The sequence below is a fragment of the Patella vulgata genome, chromosome 2 (assembly GCF_932274485.2).
Source record: "Patella vulgata chromosome 2, xgPatVulg1.2, whole genome shotgun sequence".
In the NCBI taxonomy this organism is placed as follows: domain Eukaryota; kingdom Metazoa; phylum Mollusca; class Gastropoda; family Patellidae; genus Patella; species Patella vulgata.
In genome coordinates, this window is record NC_065880.2 from 36,490,994 (window position 1) to 36,514,514 (window position 23,521).

The window sequence follows — 23,521 nt, forward strand, 5'->3', positions numbered from 1 at the left end:
TTACGCCTGCGTAATCGGAATATTTGAATTAATTGCAATTTAAATTTGTGACTGGTTTTAATTCCAGAAAAAGATAGTTATGATTAAATACAAATGGGAAATGTGTTCCTGTATCGTAAAAATATTAACCTTCGGTAAATTAGAACAATACGTCAAGTAACCGTTAAGTAAATAGCAAATGACCCCGACCGACCCTTGAAGGTGTACTCCAACAGTGGCGATATAACCAACACATGCAGTCATTGTTGTAGAAAAGGTAGTCGTCACACAAGAGTATATAGCGTGTGTGTTTGTATGCTGTATCTGCAAGGATGGGAACTATTCATACTTTCTTTGTAATTTCCATTATTTTCTCATGTTTATCAGGTACGTACGTGAATTATTTATAATTTATTTACATGCAATATTTACTACTTATATAACGTAAAATTCAAAATTCTCCGAATTTAAGTTCATACCCCCCGAAAGGCGGTAAAAAGTCTGTGATTTATATTTTAATTTGTTGAGATCTTTTCAAAAACGCTATTGTATTGCTTTGTATAAGTCAGGTTTAATCGTTCTTTTCACTAAGTCTTAAGCTTTTAATAGGCCTCTTATACAGGCTTGTAATCGAGATTATTGAGAGATTCAAATAAACAAGAATGGATTTTTAAACGCGTCTTGATTTTTTTATTTATTTTTTTTTTTGAGAGGGGGGGGGGGCATTCTACCTTTCAAGGCAGATTACGTACGTAGACATGTGCACAATACATTAATGTAAATCTAATTGATGCAGTATACTATATTATACTGTATCTACACGTACAATCATTGTACTAACATAATACCTGTATATTGTATTACCCATGTATCCCGCAATCCCACTGCAAAATCCGGATGTTTTGAACCAAATAAAATGTCTCAAGGTTACATGCCCCAGACAATTATTTTTAGGATAACGTCATCGTAGCACAAAATTGGAAAAAAAATGAACAGTTGCCACATTATATAAGATAGCCACGCCCATAGACACTTGAAGAGGTGATGCGAATTAGGGGCCAGAGATGGGATTTTAAAAATCGTCCAAAAACCCACAACATTCAGAGGGCTCCCACACTTCCCACCAGGACCCTGTAAGACCACCAACTTCCTTTCTAAGATCTGATGTTTGCCACTATCCGGGCAATAACCCATTCGTATAACTTTCTCCCATATCAATATACTTAGCTGTATACAACCCCGTGAAGGCCATCTTCTTAGTCGCATTTTGCAAATGAGAAATATACAATGATACTGCGGCCGCGTATTCAAGGATGTTTACATTAAGGCGTTTGGTTAGTGTGCTTGCCGTTATGAGTAAATAAAAAATAGTCTTTGTACACAATCTCGTTGTTTGCTATACTCGTATCCATATTCCACACTAAAAATAACGTGTGTTCATGTTACATTTAAATAATAACACCATGATTTATAATAACATTGAGCTGAGTTTCATAGGTTCTAACGATCAGGGTTCAACTTTACACGAATACCCGGTTAGGGTGGAGGCCATGTTTGCATTTTAAAGATGATTATTAAGAAGACAATTACAATGTAATTGAATTCTTTTATCACTATAGGATAGGGATCACTTGCAAACTACAATATTGTGAAAGTTGAATTTCTTTATTCTGCAAGTTTATCATTAAATAATGCACAAAATTATACAGCTTAAAACATCGGTTCAAACGTGTTCGATTGTATTATCTGGAATATCAGTTCAGAATGGTTCAATTCCGTTCAATATTTACAAAGAATGTGGAATGTGGAATTTAAATTTCATCGATCTATGCTGTTCTCTATGTATTAAGCTCGCAACTATTTTGTTGTCCGCGAAAGTTTATTGCTAGACCTGTTTTTAAATCCAATTGGTTCCAAGCCGTAACATTATCTAGCGTTGGTATTTTGATTTTTTTTTCTAGATTAATTGTTAAATAATTAATCTGTGTACATATTATAGAGTGGATTAAGCCGGAGAATTTGATATTTTAGCGAAAATAAGTACCCTATAAATACTTTTATGGGAATGCATCTTTAAAGATTGCATACACTCTAATCTGGACATGCCCGATATAACTACGTCAAAGGTTCCAATGCCTCTTCAAGAAATGACTAATTTGTCGTGTAAGGCTATACTATAGTACCTTTAGAACATATACAATAACTTGTACAACATCTGGTTTACATTATACAGTTAGGTATGTCATGCTTACTCTGTTACTCTACATGTATAGTAAAAAAACAACTTATCGTTATTCTCTTAATCATTCTCTCAGCCGTTATCGTGCTGTTTGGTGCATATAGATTTAACATAGACACAATCAGGAAACCATGAAGACAAAAGGACGAGACTACAACCTTACTTGTATTAGGCAGCATTATTGTTTTACAAATGAACGGATATTTTATTATCCGAATTTAATATAACCTTTTTGTATATCAAGTACTTTATGACTAGACCCCTTTGATTTGTCTCCAAAACGTGATGCTAACATTCTACTACATGGTTTTACTTTTCAGCAGAGGCTCTAAAATTTGATTGAGCATTGACATTCATAAATATATGGTTATTAAGGAGTTGCCAATAGGAAATACTTTTAAGCTATTTTTTAGAGCAAAATATGCCGAAAACTGTGAAATTTTCTCGGGAGCTTGGCTAGGGATAGAGTTGTGCACAATTTTAACAGAAAAAACGGGTTCCAAACATAAAGCAAATTCGACAGCTTATTGACAAAGAGAAAGATCAATATTTTAATTCTTAGGAAGCTCTGCAAGGTACAAAATATGAGTGGTCAATGGAAAATAGAATTTTAGTGCAAAATGTGCTCAAAACTACAAATATTTCTCAGGATAATCTCTCCCTAGGAATTGTAAACAATTGAACAGCAAAATAACAGGTTTACAATCGCAAAAAAATATTGAGATACAACCTTGGATCAGACCTGAGCTTCTAGATAACAAGAAATGTCAGTCTCTCATAGCAAAACTCTGTAATCTCGATATATACAATTATTGATTCGTATAATAACTTGCGATATACTTCCCACTTGGAGAGAGAGAGGGAGAAAGAAATGGGGTTTAACGTCCACTCGACACAAACTCGGTCATTTCGGGACTAACCTATGGTTTTATGTTATTTAAATAATTCGCTTGCGCATAGGGGTCTTTAGCAGTGGGAGGAAACCGGAGGACCCGGAGAAAACCCACGAGGTTGGACAGGCGACCCTACTCCCCACTTGGAAGGGGCTAGATATAATGGTAAACATTTAGTGGTAGTGATGAGCATAGGATGGATCCGCACCGTCACTGCAGCATCGGGTGGGCTGTAAAAAGGAACAAATGAATATCTTTATTCTGCAAGTTTATCATTAGATATTGCACAAAATTATACTGCTTAAAACATCGGTTGAAACGTGTTCGATTGTATTATCTCGAGCGCTCGACTTAGTATCTCGAGCGCATGAGATATTATTTTTTTTTTTTTTGCGTGTCCTAAATCAGCCACCGTAGCCACCGTAGTTTAGCGTGGCAGTTGTGTCTTTTTTGGTGTATTATGCCGTTGAAGTGTAGTGGGGTACAAGTATAAAAGACACAGCTTGGCTCCGTTACATATTTGGTTATATTATGGGCCGTTTAATCGCTCGTTAGAGTAAAATATTCTCAACAACTGATTTCAAATTTCCTGCGTTGGCGAGAAAGTTCATCCAGATTTTCCAGCGTGGTTTCCCCTTGTCAAGGATGCAGAACGGAGGGCCCGACAAGGACAGCTGTCTAGTCATTCTGATGGGACGAAAAACCGAGGTCCCGTGTACACATTGGCGTGCACGTAAAAGATCCCTTGGCAGTGTGGAAATCGATATAAGAGTAGGCCGTAGTGCCGCTGCCCGGGAAAAATTTCCCTCATAGCACACTGTGTGGCGTATGCCCGTCTTCATTAGCCCAGTTTCATTTCGATTTCAAATTTACGTCTGTATTATTTGGGCCAGAATAAGAACCAAGTAGGCCTATATATCATTGATCGATTTAATAGTGTATCACCATGAATTATACATTTATGATATTCTTAAAGTGTTTACAGTGAACGGCTCTTCATGTTATTTGTAGTGTTATATTATGGTTATTTCAACAGATAAAAGTTGTGGGACGGATATAGCTCAGACCAGTTTTCACGGGTGTTTCTCATGATTTTCTAGAAGACTTTTCCTCTTTACTAACATATATCACCTATGTCAAGATAGCTTGCAGGGGCGTACATATCCATTTTGTTTGAGGTGGGGGGGGGGGGGCAGATTGTTCAACCAAAATGATACCGACTGATGCACAGGCCCTAATACGAGTTTTCTAAGCGGGCTCGGGTACATGTTCCCCCTGAGAAATTTTTGAATCTGGAGTCCCTGAAATGCTATATATATCCTTGACTTTGGGGAGAAATTTTGCAGAATTCTGATGGTCAAAAAACACTTATTATTACATGAGTTAAAATGAGTACTATGTGCATGGGAATTCATGTTTTTTATTAGGAATTTTGCAAGAATGTACAATTTACATGGACCTATATATCTTCGATACATTGTTGTGGTGATTATACATAAATTAGCAAATATTTGACCATGTCCTCTTATATTTTCATCAACCTTCGCGCTTACTCAAGTTTGACCACCGGTCGGCAATTTTGTCAAGATGTATCGTGTCCGTAAGGTCACGCTCACATGCAAGTGTCATTAGTTCATTGAGGCGTTTCTGTTTCATTACTGAACGCATAACAGTTTTTACTAATTGAGCTTTGAAAAACTGGCGCGTATTGGGATTTTTCCCTTCTAATTTGGCATTGTTTGTTTACCTCAATAATTCATTTAGTTGCTGATGCATAATTTTGGGACCGACTGCAGTGATTGCACTTATTTTGAAACCGACTATTTTATTTCCTGGGTGGTGTATCCCCCCCCCCCCACACACACACACATTTACGCCCCTAATAATTTATTCATATTTTATTTACTATAAGTCACCCGACTACTTAGGTTTAAGTTGAACAGGGGCTCTAAATAGCACAAACATAATCATATTTTACTTATTGTCTCCTTATCTAATGGATGTTTTTAAAATTGTTCGTATAGGATTGGTATCTGTAAGAAAAACAATTTTTATGGAAACTAAGTTCGAAAATAAGACGGCAATTCACAAGCACGTGGACGTTAAACTATATCCCCCCCCCTCTCTCTCTCTCTCTCTCTCTCGCTCTCTCTCTCTCTCTCTCTCTTATTTTTATTTAGTAACAAAAACACTCAATTTGTTGTAACATTAAATCTGTGAATTCTCATTAAGAACAATTTTTTCCTGAAATTTGTCTTCATAGCTTTTTTGCCTGGAAATTTGATCTGCATTAATTGTTACTGCTGTCATGGTTAATGAAAAAATGAAATGAAATGGAAGATAGAGAGAAATGGGGTTTAACGTCCACTCGACACAAGCCAGGCCATTTTGGGACTAACATATGTTTCAATTTTATGTCAATAATTCGCTTGTGCGTAAGGGTCTTTAGCAGTGGGAGGAAACCGGGGGACCCAAGGGAAACCCACGAGGTTGGAAAGGCGCCCCTACTCCTTGTCGCGTACAAAACCACGCCAGTTGACTCAATGGCAGACCTTATGATACGACGCGCATGTGCTAACCATTCGGCCATCCATCCCCCCGAAATGAAATGGGGTTTAAGGGCTTACTGTTCAATCTGATTAAAACACAGATCCTATTTCGTTTCGTTTTTTATAGTTCACAATTTCATTTTACTTGTCTTCACAACACTAGTATCTAGAAGAGTTGTTATATAACAGGCGTTCTAGTTGATGTGAGGAATTAGCCAATGAAACGGTCTGTTACGGCAAGTTCTTGGCGTGCTCTGCACGGAACTGTGGGTAAAACCCTAGAAACGTCAATGCTGATTGATTAATCAATATCTGGCGTCATAGGGTCAAAAGCCGCCTGTGTGACCCCTGACGCGACCTCCCAGTACAACTGGTCAGATCTTTATGTAGTATAGACCATCGAGAGTAGAGGCTGGCTCGCTAGCCTGGAGGTCGGGAGTTCGATCCCTGCATTGGCCGAGAAGGTCATCCAGATTTACCGGCGTGGTTCCCCCTTGTCAGTGATGCAGGACGGAGGACAGCTGTCTAGTTTTCGGATGGGACGAAAAACCGAAGTTCAGTGTACACATTGGCGTGCACGTAAAAGATATTTTACCAATGTGTACAGGATACCTCGATTTTCTGTCCCATCCGAGTGACTATACGTTGTCTCTTGCCGGTCCCCGATCCTGCACAACTGAAAAGGAGGAACCGGGCCGGAAGGTCCTGATGAACTTTCCTGGCCAACGCAAGAATCGAACATGGGCCCCCCAGTTTAGCAAGCCAACGTCTTACCCACTGAGCCACCATAGCTCCCATCATGGTTAATAGTAACAAATTTAATACATACTATAATAAAAATATGTTATATTCTACAGTAATTTAAAAGATTATCTTTTTTGCTTCAATTTTGATTTCTATTGATTATAGGCTCTGTTGATGTTCATTTTATAACAAAACGAGATGCAAGCCTTGATGATCGTAAGGACTGTCCGCCCGTCGAGGGTCAGGTAAATTTGATTAAATTGAAGATTTATTTAAAATGTAATCTGTAACTACTGCTGTGTGATGGGAAATCCTGGAAAAAATAATTGAAATTAACATGGCATATTGCAGTATCAGTAGACCTATTTTTTTTTATTATTTTTTTTTTTGCCTTTATTTGAAATTAAAAAAAACCCCATAATATAAAAATGCCTTCCATATTCAATATAATCAACAATTTGTAATGACACCTTTCATGTCAACAGAATTAATCACGTCAGAGAAAGTACTCAGTGTTCTCCGTCGTGGTGTCCGGGTTTCCCCCCTGTAGTTGTTCAGGAAAGTATGTCTAGTCGTTCGTATGGGGCGCAAAATCAAGGTCCTGTGTACATGTTGGCGTGTACGTAAAAGAACCCTTAAAAAAACTAGGATGTAGAGCCACTGTCCAGAAAATATTTCCCCGCACAGCACATTGCATGGCATAAGCCCATCTTCATTAGCCTGGCTGGTGTAGGACTTTGAACCACATTTGTTTATTCATTTCGCAACGCCATATAGATCAGTTGAATTTAAATTAAATTAAATTGACAATATATTCTTGCAATATAATTATTGTAAAATTGTAATGTCAAAATTTCCACGTATCGTCCCACACTAATTATATACTGTGATGTAAATAATAATGAATGTATGGAATCATATATAATCAAAGACATTGTGTAAACAACTTTATTTAACATCCCCGTCAACAATGCTGTGATATTGTGGTGCAGATATCGTGACTGTCGTACATCACAGGGTCAAACTGATGCAGACAAATAGGAGGTTAAACTCCATTACATTTCCTTTACAAATTCACTGATTACAAACTGTAAGTACTGTTACTGTCAAAATTAAAAATAACTTTTCTGTTTCAGCCACAACCCCCTACCAGAGTTGACACTACAGCTAGATTGCAGGCTTTAAGAACAGAAATGGGTACAGCGGATGTTGATGTGTATATAATTCCTTCTGAAGATGCTCATCAGGTAACAATATCCTACTATAGTGTGTTTCCCAAAACTTTAACAAATATTCGAAAACTAAGCATGGCTGTTAGGGGGACATACCCTATAATTCCAAGGCAAATAGACTGATAAGATATTCAGGGGGCGTGTCCGGGAATTTGAGCAGCGGGGGGGGGGGGGGGGTCCAAGGTGGCAACAATGCCAGGTTTGGCGTTAGATCATTCAGGTGGAACAACCCGCGAATTTGATAAATTTAGAAGCATTGAGACAATACCTCTGCTCATTTAGGTGCATACAGGTATAGGATTACAGTGGAGCAAGCCAAAGCGGGGTTATTTCCATGCATGTAGCACCCACCCCCTCTGGACACGGGCCTGATATTCTCTTTAAAGTACCATTTCTAAATGCTGGAAATGGATTTACTACTGATATTACTGGTACCATAGTCTTTTATAAATATTTCAGAGTGAATATCCGCCATCTTATGATTTAAGACGATCTTATATATCAGGATTATCTGGTTCAGCAGGTAAATTATTAATTTGTTTTGTCTATCATATTCATTTACTATTCATCATGTACCTTCTTATTTTGACTTACTCTGCAATTGGTAAGCAAAGTAAAAAAAAATTGGGATCTTTATTAAGCAAATAAAGTAAGAACTTTTTTTAAAAAAAAAAATCCATCTATTCACCAAAATATTTATTGACTGAAGCCTAGTCAACATATACTCATCAACAAGGTTATAACTTAATGTTTGGTTGTTGCACATTTCATATCACTTTCATAGTAACTGTAACCTCATCAAATGTATCCTGACATGCTCTTCTATGACATATACTTTACCCACTGACTCTGTTTATTCTTCAATATTTTATTTTCACATTTTCCAATCTAATATCAATCAAAATTCAACATTTCTCATTCTTTGTAATGACTTAAGGAAATTATACTATGGATAGGACACAACAGTGGTTAGTTGTGGTAGGATATGATTATCCTTTTGGTAACGCCCAAATTCGGTTTAAGAAGATGCAAAAATATATAATTTATAAATCATTCTCTCGTTATTTTGAACGGAGATTCTGACGGTCCAAAGATATTAACGTATGGGCATTCAAATTTTTGATTCAATGTATTTCTTGGGCCTTGTCTTTAATAATTATGAACTGCTCACCTATCTATGAGTGGAAAGATTTTTAATGTCTTGAATAGTTAATATATTTTTTGTGATATTAACAGGTATAGCAGTAGTAACAGCGACCAAGGCAGCATTATGGACTGATGGTAGATATCATTTACAAGCAGATGACGAGTTAGATTGTAACTGGATTCTTATGAAAGACGGTAAATAACCAGGGACTATTACTAATGTAACAGTAAATTTATCGTAATAGTTCAGTTCATAAATTTATTATACGTATTAGGTTGTATTGTATTGTATTGTATTGTATTGTATTGTATTGTATTGCTTTGCATTGCATTGCATTGCATTGCACTGCATTGCATTGTAATGTATTGATTAGATTATATTGTAATCATGGACCTTATAATACATTTATAGAACCGCAGTGGCTCAGTGAGTAAGACATTGGCTCGCTAACCTGGAGCACCCGTGTACCTAATGTTGGCCAACAAAGTTTATCTGGATTTCCCTGCGTGGATCCTCCATGTCAGTGGTGCTCGACAATGGACAATGTATAATCGTTCGGATAGGACGAAAAAATGACTTGTGCTCGTGTATTGGTCCACAATTCGACCTCACTTATGAACTCTTGGAGCCAAACAGAGAATACGCACGAACCGGAGATATCTTAACAAATTAATAGCTTCGAACCTATTTAAAACTTATTTTTTCTCAGAATTTTTAAGTCTAATCCTATGCAAAATAAATAATGAAATATTCTTATTTTTTCTTATCAGTTCTGCTTGGTGTTTATTTTAAGGTGTCGAAGGTGTTCCTACGATGACAGAATGGATTATAGAACAAATGATGAACTCTACCACGAAAAATGTTGGTGCAAGCCCGTTCTTGTTGAGTAGCAGTAAGTATTTATAATTGAATCAGTAAGTGACGTGGTGTCAATCATAATATATCTAAAACAAAGAAAGCAAACCACCAACTTACTACAATATGATGAGATAACTAGTATAACTAATATTTCCACAGACTTTAGGCCAGTCTAGTATTACTAATGGTATTGTCCACATATTACTGATATTGTCCACATATTACTGATATTCACCACATATTACTGATATTGTCCACATATTACTGATATTCACCACATATTACTGATATTGTCCACATATTACTGATAATCACCACATATTACTGATATTGTCCACATATTACTGATATTCACCACATATTACTGATATTGTCCACATATTACTGATATTGTCCACATATTACTGATATTCACCACATATTACTGATATTGTCCACATATTACTGATATTCTCCTCTTATTACTGATATTCACCACATATTACTGATATTCTCCTCTTATTACTGATATTCTCCTCTTATTACTGACACTGCCCTCACAGTACTGATATTCTCCTCTTATTACTGATATTCTCCAGACATTGCTGATATTCTCCACATATTTTTCTCTGTCTTTTTTATGGTAAAAGACATGACATTGTTCGTTTTGTTTGTGGACTGCTTTGTGCAGTTGTAAATATTACTGATATTGTCCACATATTACTGATATTCTCCTCTTATTACTGATATTCACCACATATTACTGATATTCTCCTCTTATTACTGATATTCTCCTCTTATTACTGACACTGCCCTCACAGTACTGATATTCTCCTCTTATTACTGATATTCTCCAGACATTGCTGCTATTCTCCACATATTTTTCTCTGTCTTTTTTATGGTAAAAGACATGACATTGTTCGTTTTGTTTGTGGACTGCTTTGTGCAGTTGTAAATATGTGCTCCTATTGTAGTCCTAAATAATTCAAAGCTAGCTAATAATATCAAGACAGACTATTTACAATTTTCTATTACTTTTTGATTGTCACAGTCTTCTGTGTGTGTGTGTGTGTGTGTGTGTGAGAGAGAGAGAGAGAGAGAGAGAGAGAGAGATGTGGTTTAACGTCCACTCGACACAAACCAGCTCATTTCCTGACTAACACATGGTTCAATTTTATTTCAATATTTCGCTTGCGAGTAGGGGTCTTTAGCAGGTGAGAACCCGAAGAAAACCCACAACATTGGACAAGTGACCCGTCGTACAACCGGGAAATCGTAACCACGTCAGTTGACTCAGTGACAGACCTTATGATACAGTGCGCTCGTGTTAACCATTCGGCCATCCAACTCTACCAGTCTTCTGTAGATCAATCAGGATAGGCACCAATGTATTTGGTGTCGTTTGTAGTTCATTTATTCGTGGTTAATTTTCCCACTTCTGAATATTGATATTTATTTGCATTATTTCCTATTTATAGGTAAATGGAAGACTTATGAAGAAGCTTTCACACAAGAAGCGATTACGATGAAATCAGTTGGTGCGAATGACCTCATTGATAAAATATGGACATCAGGACGACCAGAGAAACCAAAGACACCTATAAACGCCCTTCCTTTAAAATTTGCAGGTATATACAAACCAGTGTTTCTAAATAATTAATACCAAGGATGGGATATAATAGTCTATATATAATAGCCTATATTATTGCAAGTGCACCTGTTTGGTAGACAATTTATGATCGTTATGCACTATAGAATCCATGGTTCTTATTTGTACAATGTATGTGGTATATACTTAATTCTTATTAACAGGTAGAAGTTGGCAAGACAAAATAAACGATTTAAGAAGTGAAATGACCAAAAAGCATGCTGGAGCATTCATTGTAACAAGTCTAGATGAAACGGCGTGTAAGTGCTTGTATTTGATTTTATAGGAAGGATATCTATGTATGCAGTCCTGGTCAGAAATTTGAACACGTACACAATTTGAGTTTCAGAGCAGTCTCTACTGCTGCCAACATCATGAAATTGCTAAGACACCTTTGCTACTGTAGCCATTATTATATTATAGACCATTACCACTTTCTATTACAAGTCCATGAAGTTACAATTTGGATAAATAAGAGTTTGGAAAATGGTAACAAATATTGTAGAAAAATGGTTTGCTTCCAGTAATTATTAATAACAGCAAGAATTAATGACAGTTCTTATGTCGGGCTGGAATTTGTGTAAGATTGTATGGTCAGTAGGAAGGACGCTCTGCCTCTATATACAGGACAACAGAATACCCTTTATTTATTATTTTAACAAAAAGGCAAAAAATTGTCAAATTCATTGGAGTTTTGTATTCATTGAACAGCTATTGATAAGGACAGTTTTAATTAACCTTAAAATGAAACTAGAATAAGTAAACAAGTCAACTTCCGTTTAATCTTGCAAAATAAAAATGCAATGGAGAAAAAATTACCACGGCATTAACTGAAATAAGAAATCAGATAAACCCAGTTCACTACTTCATTTTTTTACTTAAAGATACATTATGTAAGATTTAGATAAAGAACTAGCCATTCTTGCCTTAATAGTTCGAAAGTAGATGTGTAAAATGAATAATTTGAAAATTTCATTCAAATTAATCTTTTGCAAGCGAAGATATTAGCCTTTGATGGTTTGACAGACGTGTGCAATAATTTCAACCACCGTACTGGTTGATCGAAGCTAAGTCTCGGTCCTCCATATTTGATTAATTCAAAGTATCGCTGAACCATTCTAATCTATTTAATATCGGAGAAATCTGATGCCATCGAGAGTTGATTAAGGCCTGGATCAGTTAATTAATGTCTAATTAATACTTTAGAAAACATTTCAGGCCTAAAGAAAGACCCGCAATAGGCAGATTTTGCTCTTGCATAATGCATGTTTAAAGAGGTTTAGCTCTGTTCACATGGGAGAGGCTCACACCTATACAGAAGATACTAATATCTTTGATAACTCCGGTTTTGTATGTATGATTCTGCTGTCAAACTAGACAAAAACACACGCTTATATATAAAATATTTCAATAGACTTTGAATTATGAATAAACTTTTTTGTTACAGGGCTATTCAACATTAGAGCTAATGACATTCTTTATAACCCCTTTGTTGTATCATATGCCATTGTGGAAATGAACCAGATAAGGTGACTAATTCAATGTTTTGATAATAGATTAGACGAAACAGCTCATCCCTTCCCCAGGTTCTAAATACAAAGGAATATGGAAAAAAGAATCCATAACAGTTAGACACAACAACCTTTTCGCTTTCTATTATCCGGTACTTTGTTTGTGTCCTGTCATCAGTTCCCCTTTATTTAATTACTTTGGTGGTATCATTTTTTGAAAGAAAATTTGTAGGCATACATTATATACAATACCTGCTAGACGTAAACAGACCTGATGATAAGTAAAAATGAAAATTATGTAAATAAATAAGAAATACAACACCAGATCAAAGATTACGACTAACATAAACAGGGTTACTGAAAAGCTCCCTAGCAGAGTATTTAAAAAAGACAGTGAAGCAACATGATAAATCAGTTCTCGGAACCTAATAAATAATTAATTGATGCTTTTTTCACTCCAGTCCATGCACAAAGAACATCGCCAACGTAAAATGATAAAAATAGAACTGCTTTTAACTGGAATCGTTTAACATTTTTGTCCCCCTGTCTCTTTCGAAGAAAGCATCTGACTCTTAAAATGGGTTCGCCTGTCAGTCTATCTGTCCGTCCGTCCGTCCGTCCGTCTATCCGTCACACTATTTGGGACACAAAAACTCTCCTAATTGAGCTAGAAAGTTTAAAGTTGGTGTAGGTGTTTATTAGGACAATGTCGTGATGGAGATCGAAGATGAGCATTTTCTGCTTAGGGTAAGCAGAGATAAGCAATTTGATTGGTTGATGCTTTTGGGCACGATAACTTCTAATTAAGTGAGAGTGATGAAACTTGGTGTATAGTTTCATCACATCAATACCTTGACTAAGTTCGACAATGAACATTTTCTGCTGAGGATAAGCTGAGCGATAACCAATTTGATTGGTCGAGACTTTGGAACACAATAACTCTCCTCCTAATTGGGCCACAATGTTCACACTTGGTGTAGGTGTTTATTAGGTGAATGCTTTGATGAGAATTTTCTGCTATGGGTAAGCAGAGCTAAGCAATTTCTTTGACTTTGATTCGATCTGATGTATAGTTGATAATCAGTTTGATTGCATGATACTTTTGAAACAGATCAATGTGCAATTAATTAATATGTGACATCTATTTATTTCGGGATTTCGGCAGAGGACATCAGCCCCACTGTATTTCTTGTATTTCTACCTTTCTATTGTTTTAGTCTTTATCTTATTGATTCTTCCACTAAATTGTCACAAACGCCAACCGATGAAGAGACAACTGAAACATTATATGAACATCTTAATACTAACCAGGATGGAACTTGTACTGGTAAAACCGGACTCTGTGTGAAGGTAAGGAATTGTCAAAATTAATCATAATTATAAACCATATATAACAGGCATATATAATTCAGACTTTAGAGTCATAGTGATTGAGTGAGGAAGATGCAGGCTCGCTAACCTGGAGGTCGTGGGTTTGTTCCCGGTGTTGGCCGAGCGGCATGGTTTCCCCTTGTCCGTGGTGCAGGACGGAGGGCCTGACAAGGACAGCTGTCTAGTCGTTCGGATGGGACGAAAAAGCGAGGTCCCGCATTCACTTTGGCGTGTACGTAAGATATTCCCCGGCAGTTGGAATTCGATATGAGTAGATCGTAGCGCTGCTGCCCGGGAAAAGATTTTTTCATAGTGCACTGTATGACGTATGCCCGTCTTCATTATCCCAGTCAGAGCAGAACAGTAGGACGTTAAACCTCATTTCATTTCGATCCCAGTGTTGGTCATTAGGATTTTAATGTAAATGTTGATAAAATGTATATTAATCGATTGAAACAAATAATGCAAGTGTTGATGAAATATATATTAAATTATTAAACAAAATAATACAAATGGCCAGTTGAATAAACCAAATAAAAGTTAGTTGCCCATCTTTTCTGCACAGGCACGTGTGAATATTAATCAATTGGCGACAAAGGTGGGTATATTATTTTAATTATATTATTATCAATAATCTAAAAAATAAATTTCTTTCTTTTGTGACCTGTTCATAATATTTAGATTATATATTTTCAGGTGTTAGAATACAATCAGAGTGGGCTACTGACAGACATCGAAACTTTAGCAGAGACATCTCAAAGTCTAAAAGTTTGGGTAACCATCTTGTGCAACCAAGCTATATATGAAACAATACCCGAGGTAGGTAAAATATCCAGACGAAAAGGAAAATATAGACTTTCAGACAATATTCATTGCCAAATTTACTAACCTTGAGATAGTTCATTTTTCGTTTCAGACTCGACTATAGAATAAATATAATAATATCTGTTTTGTATTGCTTTAAAGATATTATCTACTGTAAAAGTTACTGGCAAAAGAATTAATTATTGTTTCTCACAGATTAAATAAAGAATATTGAAAATGATCAATTATTCTTTATTTCTAAACACGACCTTAAAAACTCAAAAAATAATTTTCTCTGGGCCATTAAATCAACATTATTTATTTATTATGAGTCACTTCAAATCTACCCAGCTAAACAAGTCCTGAGTTCAGATAAAGCACATGCATGTTAAAATGAAACACCCCACTGAATGTTTTTTTTAATTACAAATTTAACGTCTAATCATCAGTGAGGGTGGTGTCTTATATACAACTATGGTTAATGCATTTTCGTTTATATTTGCAAGACTCAAGTTATACAAGCTAACTCCAAAGTTGCTCTTATAAAATCTATGAAGAACAGCGTAGAGAGAGCTGGCATGCAGAATTCTCACGTGAGTAAGAACAATTCTGTTTTAATAAGTAAGTAGGCCTACTGTTGAATCTGTGCGCAGTATGTGTTTAAAATATAGGAAGAGAACCATCTTTTTGCAGACTTGGGATCAAATCCACACCACTTTACTCGATGACAGACCTGATGATCTAAAGCACACACCTTAGACCAATCAAACACCATAGCCCTTTGACGTGCACGTAAAAGAACCTTTGACAGTTGGAATTCGAAATAAGAGTATTCCATAGTGTCGCTGTCGGAGCCAAATTTCCCTCATGCATACTGTATGCCCATTCGGTGCAGAACAGTAGAATGTTAAACACATTTCATTTCACTTTTAACAAATAAACATCAAGAAATGACCCAAACAAAAGTAATGATAGATACTTAGGGATTATATGTTGATTTATACGAAAATAAAATACCTTTTCTTGATTATAGATACGAGATGCTGTCGCCTTAATAAATTTTATGACCAAGCTGGAAAAAGAGGTAAATAGTTTTGCAAGTAAATATATATCTGATGGTTTTATAGGTACAGGACGTCTGTTTATTCAAGATCGAGTTGATTATTCTATTTATGTATATACCTTTGCAAACAATATGGGCACATATCCATTCTTTTATTCAGCACAAACTTAAACTTCTGTTATTTTTATAGGTAAAGGAGGGAAAGAAATGGACTGAAGTATCGGCTGCTGCTGATTTAAAAACCTACAGATTGTAAGGAATGCTTTAATGCTTTTGTCCGTTTCAAAATATTTGAACCCTTCATAAACACACGGGATCTTTTTTGTGTGTGTTTGGGGTGACCGACCATGATTGGAGTACCAGTATGTTTTCATTTTAGGTTATGCCGGAATCATAGCAGGCCTGGGAATGTACATCAGCACAATTTGATGTTACTGTTGTGTGTATATGTGTTTGATATATCTTGGCATCAGATTTGTCTCGTAGGTTTCTATTTAGTTGTTATGTGTGGTGTGGTTCTCCTGCATTTACCATTATTGGGAGCCTTTTCCTTCTGGATGTAGACTTCGAACAGGAGATCTGGAACAAATTGAATAAGACACCCGACCCAAACCCCCTCTTTAGATTTTATGAGATTTTCTAATAGTATAGACATGATCATTATAATAATAATATCTTTATTTGGGTTGATACTTAGGCCTAGGGCTCGTTTACAAGTGGCTACTAAAACAGAACATATCTACAAGAATTACGTATTTAATATCAAGGCTGATACCTATTAACTTATTTCAGATAAATACCCCCCCCCCCCACACACACACACTATAATGTCATAAATAATACCCCTCACCTCATATCACCTGTCATCTGTTCATAAATTATGTTAATTATTCCACAAAAAAACAATGGCTTAAAAATGAAACTGATATCAAGTCATTATTGATTTGAAAATATTAGTCTTTATAGACGATATGTCTTTAACATCTTTCAAATTAGAAGGCGTGTCATTCCATAATTTTAGCTCCTTTGTAAGTGAGTCTATTATAAAGGGCCAGTGTTTGCTTGAGGAGGCAATGAATTTGAATTTAGTTTATTGTAAGACGTAACCATGAATTGGAAAATGGTTTTGGAAGAATTTTAAGTAGACAAGTCATTTTATTATAGAGTTGATGTTTATAAAAATCTACTATATTTAGAGATTTTTGAAAAATTAGGTGGAAAATCAGAAGATGATTTGACTCAAAGCATAAAATTAAAAGCCAGTTTTTATTGTTTCATTAAAGTGCTTAACGAAGAAGAATTTAAATTATCCCAAATAGGGGAGCAATAATCTAAGAAGCACTGGATATGTGCTTTGTAAAATAGAGCAAGAAAATATGTGGGGAGAAATTTTTTAATCTTTCGAAGTTAATAGACAAATGTGTAGGCCTATTGATATATTTACGTTTTTGTTGGGTGCATATTATTATGGCCTTAGTTTTCGAGGTTTTGAATTAAAAGCTAAAACACTACCCTAATGTAACTACAGTTGGGAGTTATACCTCCCTGGTTTATGGTTGTAGTGTTACAATGACCAAATGTCTTACGCAAATTATATGTCGGAATCCTGGATGTATGTCGTGTTATTTGACGACACTGACTCATTATAATCATTTGGACTCAATCAAAAATGTGGTTCACTTTCCAGTGCTATCGAACATGTAGTAATAATACAGGACTTATTTTATATTCTCCCAATCATTGAATTTATGTTTTATTTTATTGCAGCGATCAGGAATATAACCGTGGATTAAGTTTTAACAGTATTTCTGGTGTAGGATCTAATGGCGCCATTATACATTACTCACCCAGTAATATCACAGATAAACAAATAACAACATCAGAAATGTATTTATTAGATTCAGGTGGACAATACCTGTAAGTATTGTTTTACTGATGGTACTACATTTGTAGATATTTGAAATATGCATGTACACTTCTCTGTTGCCATCCACACACAGTAACTTATATACATTTCATTTTATATAATCATAAACCATGCTTTACAAATTTTTATCGGACATGCCCCAGATTCGATTAAAAATGAAATTAGGGTTGTTCTTTTTAATTTAAATATTTTACATTTTTTAACATTTTAAATCAATAAATTGCAGACTAAATATTTGAGGCATTTAAACACGGTTTAAATTAAACAAACCTGTTTAAACAATAATGTAATTAATGATTAAACTTGATCAACATTTCAAAAATATGATCCTATTAGAGATAAAGTGATTAAATATAACAGCAAATTTCTTCATTTTATGGAATCGGTTTTAAGGCATACTACTATTCTATTGTCCATTTTGACCACATAAAGACTTTAGGAACTTTACTGGACTTAAGCCTTCTGTTATGGAATCTATCATTGAAATTTGTGAAAGTATAATCTGTAAAGTGAGAAATAATAAAGAATTAATGTTTACTTTCTTAAAGTGATGGAACAACTGACGTGACAAGAACTTTTCACTTTGGTACACCAACCGAGTATGAAAAGGTAAGAAGTTTATAATATCAAATCTGTTATTTTGTCAAGTTCATGCATTTATAGAAAATTGCTGAATGCACAATATAGTGTTGTATGTTAAAGGACAAAACCCTAGTCCATGCATTTCAGATATGTGATATAATTGATTATAGAATTGGTTATACAATTTTAGAATATAGATCAATTCTCATTGACTGAATAAATGAAATATTAAATGACATAATTCTATAAAAGCTATTATTTTAAATAACAAGAGTCTGTAGAGATGTAATCAGTATTTGTGTTTATATTTACAGGAATGTTATACACTTGTTTTAATGGGACATATTGATTTAGCTTTAACCAAATGGCCACGTGGTTTATATGGTAAGGTATCATTAAACTTGTACATATTTTGTACTAGCGTAAAAGATTTCGGGTGAATGATATTTTCAAAAATCATCTAACTTATATCTCAATGATGCAACTTTCTTTGATACTAAGTATAAGCTTTGCATCAAGATGTTTGCTTAGAACCCTTTGTGAAACAACAAGAAAACAAGAATAATCATTGTTTGTTTTAAAACAGTAAAGACACGTGCAAACATGTTCTATTGTAAACAAAACAAGCCACGTGGTAGTGGTAGCTATTTTAACTATTTAACGTAGAAGAGTGGTTAGTAACTAAGGTAAACATCTTAGCAGATGTTCTTTAACCGTTATCAGTTAAGTTCTGATTTGAGGTAAGAATTAAGATCCTAAACCAAAAATCCTAACCAAAATTTAATGAAATTGATTTAATACAATCCCATATATTTTCGCTGTATTGAAACGTATTAAATATTGTGAAATATTTGCCGATATAATTCAATGAATTTGTTACCTCTCTTTAGGACGTGACTTTGATGCCATAGCAAGACATCCATTATGGGATGTTGGTTTAGTATATCGACATGGTACGGGACATGGTATTGGAGCTTATCTCAGTGTACATGAAGGTCCTGGTCGAATCTCCATCTCTCACGCAGTTAACCCTAGTGATGAACCTTTGGATGAGAACATGTTTTTCTCTGATGGTAAAAATTAATTTTAAAATCCATCAAACATCTATATCACTGTCCAGTTTTTACCATAAATAATCAGTACTAGATTCCCTGAACAGGTTTCAGTAATAAGGGGAAATAATTTTAATGATAGATAATTGAAATGTTTCTTTTATTAAGCTGTAAAACAGAATAGAATTTTGCCTTTAGACTGATTCAATGTTAATGTGGCCAGTGATAAAATTGTTTCCTGATCTAGGAACTGTAAATTATATGACTACCAAGCCAGTTTTAACAATTGATATGATTTATTTTATATATCTCAGAACCTGGTTATTATGAAGCTGGTAAATTTGGAATCCGTTTAGAGACAATAGTAATGACAGAAATTGTTGATACAAAGGTAAGTTCTAAGAAATGCATATGCCAGTACTGCTGTGGAAATGTGATCCCCTTCTGTGCCTTACCTCCAATCGCTCAGTGGCATTATTACTCTTTGTGCAAGAAAAATTCAACAATACACTTAATGAATACTGATAATTACATGAAAAATTTTAGTGTGGTTTCCCCTGGCTAGTGGTTCAAGACAGAAGGTCTAGCAAGGGACAGTGTCTAGTCATTCGGATGGGACAGAAGAACGGGGTCATGCGTACACGTTAATGTTTACTTAAAAGAGAAATTAAAAGTTCGAATTTGATTTGACAAAGAGTAGACGCAAATGCCGCCCCAGCGAAACTTCCCTTATAGCACACTGTGGGCGTACCGGTATGCATGTCTTCATTAGGCTAGTTGGTGCAGAAAAGTGGGATATTAAACCCCATTTCATTTCTGAACTGCCTGCATGATGATAATATTTTTGTAACCAAATCACTGTGGTAATGTGTTAATAGGCGTTAACTTCCACCCATTTCCTAAAAATTATAATTGTTATGTCTTTTTTTCTCCAGTATCACTTCGATGCCACAACTATGCTAGGTTTTAAAGCCATTACTTTGGTACCATATGAACCACATCTGATTAACTTCAGTATGTTATCACAGAGACAGGTAAATAATTAATATTCAAAATAACTTTATGGATTTACTACTTCTTGGTTTATTACATCCAACGTTTCAATACTCTTACATGTATCTTTGCTTGATAAACCAACAAGTAGTAAATCCATAAAGTTGTGTTATTTAGAATAGTATAACTCTACTTCTAAATGCCATTCAAGGACAATATTAATATTATATTTCAATTCAGGTATGTCCACACTTCTCTTTAATAGCCAACAATTGAAGTGATTCCACATCCTATTTATTTTTTAACAAAATGACCTATGCGATAATAATGTTTTGATGGTATTGAGGAAAATGTGCACACATACAGTAATGTCCTCTATCATCAGTGCTCTGCCATGTTTGATTCTTTAGCAGAAACTTGATCAACTAAGGCCGGAGGTCTAAAGATGTTATTTTTTATTCAACTTAAGTATAACCCGAACGTGTAACTCATCCTATGCATTAAATGCAATGGTTAAAATGCACTAAATACAATAGATAAAACATATTAAATACAATAGATTAAATATAATAGATAAAACACATTAAATACAATAGATAAAATACATTAAATACAATTGGTAGAACACAATCAAAACAATAGATAAAGCACAATGAATGCAATAATACAACGCAATAAATACACTAAATAAAATGCATTAAATACAATATACAATATACTAAATACAATAGATAAAACACGCCAAATACAATAGATGTAACACACCAAACACAACAGATAATACATAAAACACACTAAATACAATAGATAAAACACACTAAATACAATGGGTAGAATACACTAAATGCAACAGATACAATACACTAAAATAGATACAACACACTAAATACAAATGATAAAACATTTTAAATACAATAGATAAACACACTAAATACAATAGATAAAATGAAATGAAATGGAGTTTAACGTCCTACTGTTCTGCTCCTAACCTGGGCTAATGAAGACGGGACAATAGATAAAACACACTAAACACACTAAATACAATAGATAAAACACACTAAATACAATGGGTAGAACACATTTAATACCAGTAAAACTGTCTAAATTCAAACTACCAAAGATATTTGGTTTACTGCTAAGAACAGGTTTAAAGGTAGATAACTGTTAATACAACTGTTTTATTGTAGATTGACTGGTTGAATGCCTATCATAAAAGAGTAGAAAATGAAGTTGGACCTAAATTAAGCGGCGAACCTTTGGAATGGATGAAAACGAGGACTCAGCAAATTACAACTTCAAGTCCTGCTTCAATTATTTTACCCTCCATTTTACTTATTTGTATAACTTCCATTCTTTCTCTTTTAAAATAATCTCATCTTACAAATTTATTTCTAGATACAAATTGTTCCTTTAATATTAGTATAATATTTATAATTATTGTTTTTTTTGTGAAACTCAATAAATTGTCCTTTTTTACCGTGGCTGAGAATACTTCCCCAAAAAGTATAAAGATTGAAAAGTGTTCTGTGGATTGTAGTTTAGACAGTAATTCCTCACCATTTAACTTTTAATTCAAATTAATTAAATGTATTAATCACCCCTATTTTTAATATAGTATGTGTAATTGTAATATTAGAGTTCTATCAATCACCCCTATTTTTAATATAGTAGAGTATTAGTAGAGGTAAGTGGTAAAAGATTATTATAATTTACAAATATATTTAAATCAGATGCCCAGTCATTGCAGATACCTTACTATCAAATATTGAAATAGTTTCCACAATGCAGAGTGAGATACTTAACATTTCTTCTTTAATTAACAACTATTGAAAACTGGTTTGATAGTGGATAATGGCTGGACTGTAATAGGTCACACCATATACTATATCAATCATCAAATATATTTTGTGACAATACACTAATTGTAAATATTTAAAAAGGGAATCATTGACTTGAACCCTCCTCACCTCAAGTACTGTGTCTATATGTTCATTTTAAGCTACCTCCACGTTGCATTGACACCACTTTCTCATATTTTGAGGTTCATGTATCCTTCCCTCCCGAATTCTCCAAAAACCCTGCAACCAAACCTTCCTCTTAAAAAGTTAGTCTAGTTAGTTGGATTTTTCCGTAATGTTTCTAAAACAGTAAGTTTCGTAGAGAAAGGGCCTTTACATTTGTAGTAATTATACTTTGTAACAAATTCGTCATGAAGTTATGATTTTGCCATAATATATCACTATTGATTAATAATGGATAATTTGTCTATTCTCGTGTAATATAATTAAAGTGTAATCCAAAGATAACAATATATATTTTCTTAAGTTTCTAATAAAATGATTTTTTTTTCTAAATAAAGCCTGTCTTTAAGAATTATTCAGAGTTTTTTTTGTTTTTTTTTTCATTTTGAAGGGAAGTGACAATATTGTCACCAAATTGTAGCAAATGGTCAAATGTTTGCTAGATATATTATGATGGGTTCGAATTGCAAAGAGAAGTATATGTCCTATTGTTTTAAACCCTAAAAAGGAGAGAAACGATTGTATACAAATGATGTCCTTTTCTACCCCCATGGCCTACAACGTCTTCTCCTCCATTTACTATTTGAAAATACTATTGGTTCAGTATACCTGAACCGACGAACCTTCAGTATGCGCCGCAGCCAGATTTTCAAACGGCGTTCCAGTGGGTTTTAGTAGCTGCCCAAGGAAGCGCCAAACCAAATGGTTGTAGATCAGAAAGTCGCGGGGTAGTCTGAGGAGCGTTCTTAGCATGAAGCGGGTCTCAGAAGCCCCTGTATATTCTCCCATATATGGTCGTATATTGTCATCTTCCGTCGATCCGTCTGGCGTCCGGTGTCCACTATAGGCTAATGTCAATATGAAATTGACTTTAAATTTATACACTGTTAAGGTCATTAGACGAAAAGCCTATTGCTTTTCGATAATTA

At 34.7% G+C, this 23,521-nt stretch overlaps 1 protein-coding gene across 1 annotated transcript; it reads left to right on the forward strand.

The window, feature by feature from the left end:
• Positions 1-78: 78 nt before the first annotated feature.
• On the forward strand, positions 79-22,941 carry LOC126810981 (xaa-Pro aminopeptidase 1). Its single transcript, XM_050536438.2, has 21 exons — positions 79-366; positions 6,570-6,649; positions 7,541-7,651; positions 8,096-8,159; positions 8,873-8,977; positions 9,577-9,675; positions 11,099-11,248; positions 11,433-11,528; positions 12,716-12,797; positions 13,997-14,129; positions 14,847-14,969; positions 15,461-15,547; positions 15,988-16,038; positions 16,208-16,269; positions 17,785-17,934; positions 18,493-18,553; positions 18,841-18,910; positions 19,417-19,599; positions 19,893-19,969; positions 20,514-20,612; positions 21,759-22,941. The coding sequence occupies exons 1-21, from the start codon at positions 312-314 to the stop codon at positions 21,939-21,941; spliced, it is 2,121 nt and encodes a 706-aa protein (XP_050392395.1). The 5' UTR covers positions 79-311; the 3' UTR covers positions 21,942-22,941.
• The last annotated feature ends 580 nt before the right edge of the window (positions 22,942-23,521 follow it).

Coding starts and splice junctions, on each gene's coding strand:
- LOC126810981 (XM_050536438.2), top strand. CDS start 312: ATGGGAACTATTCATACTTTCTTTGTAATTTCCATTATTTTCTCATGT. Junction 367..6,569: donor TATTTTCTCATGTTTATCAG/GTACGTACGTGA, acceptor TATTGATTATAG/GCTCTGTTGATGTTCATTTT. Junction 16,039..16,207: donor TGACCAAGCTGGAAAAAGAG/GTAAATAGTTTT, acceptor TTATTTTTATAG/GTAAAGGAGGGAAAGAAATG.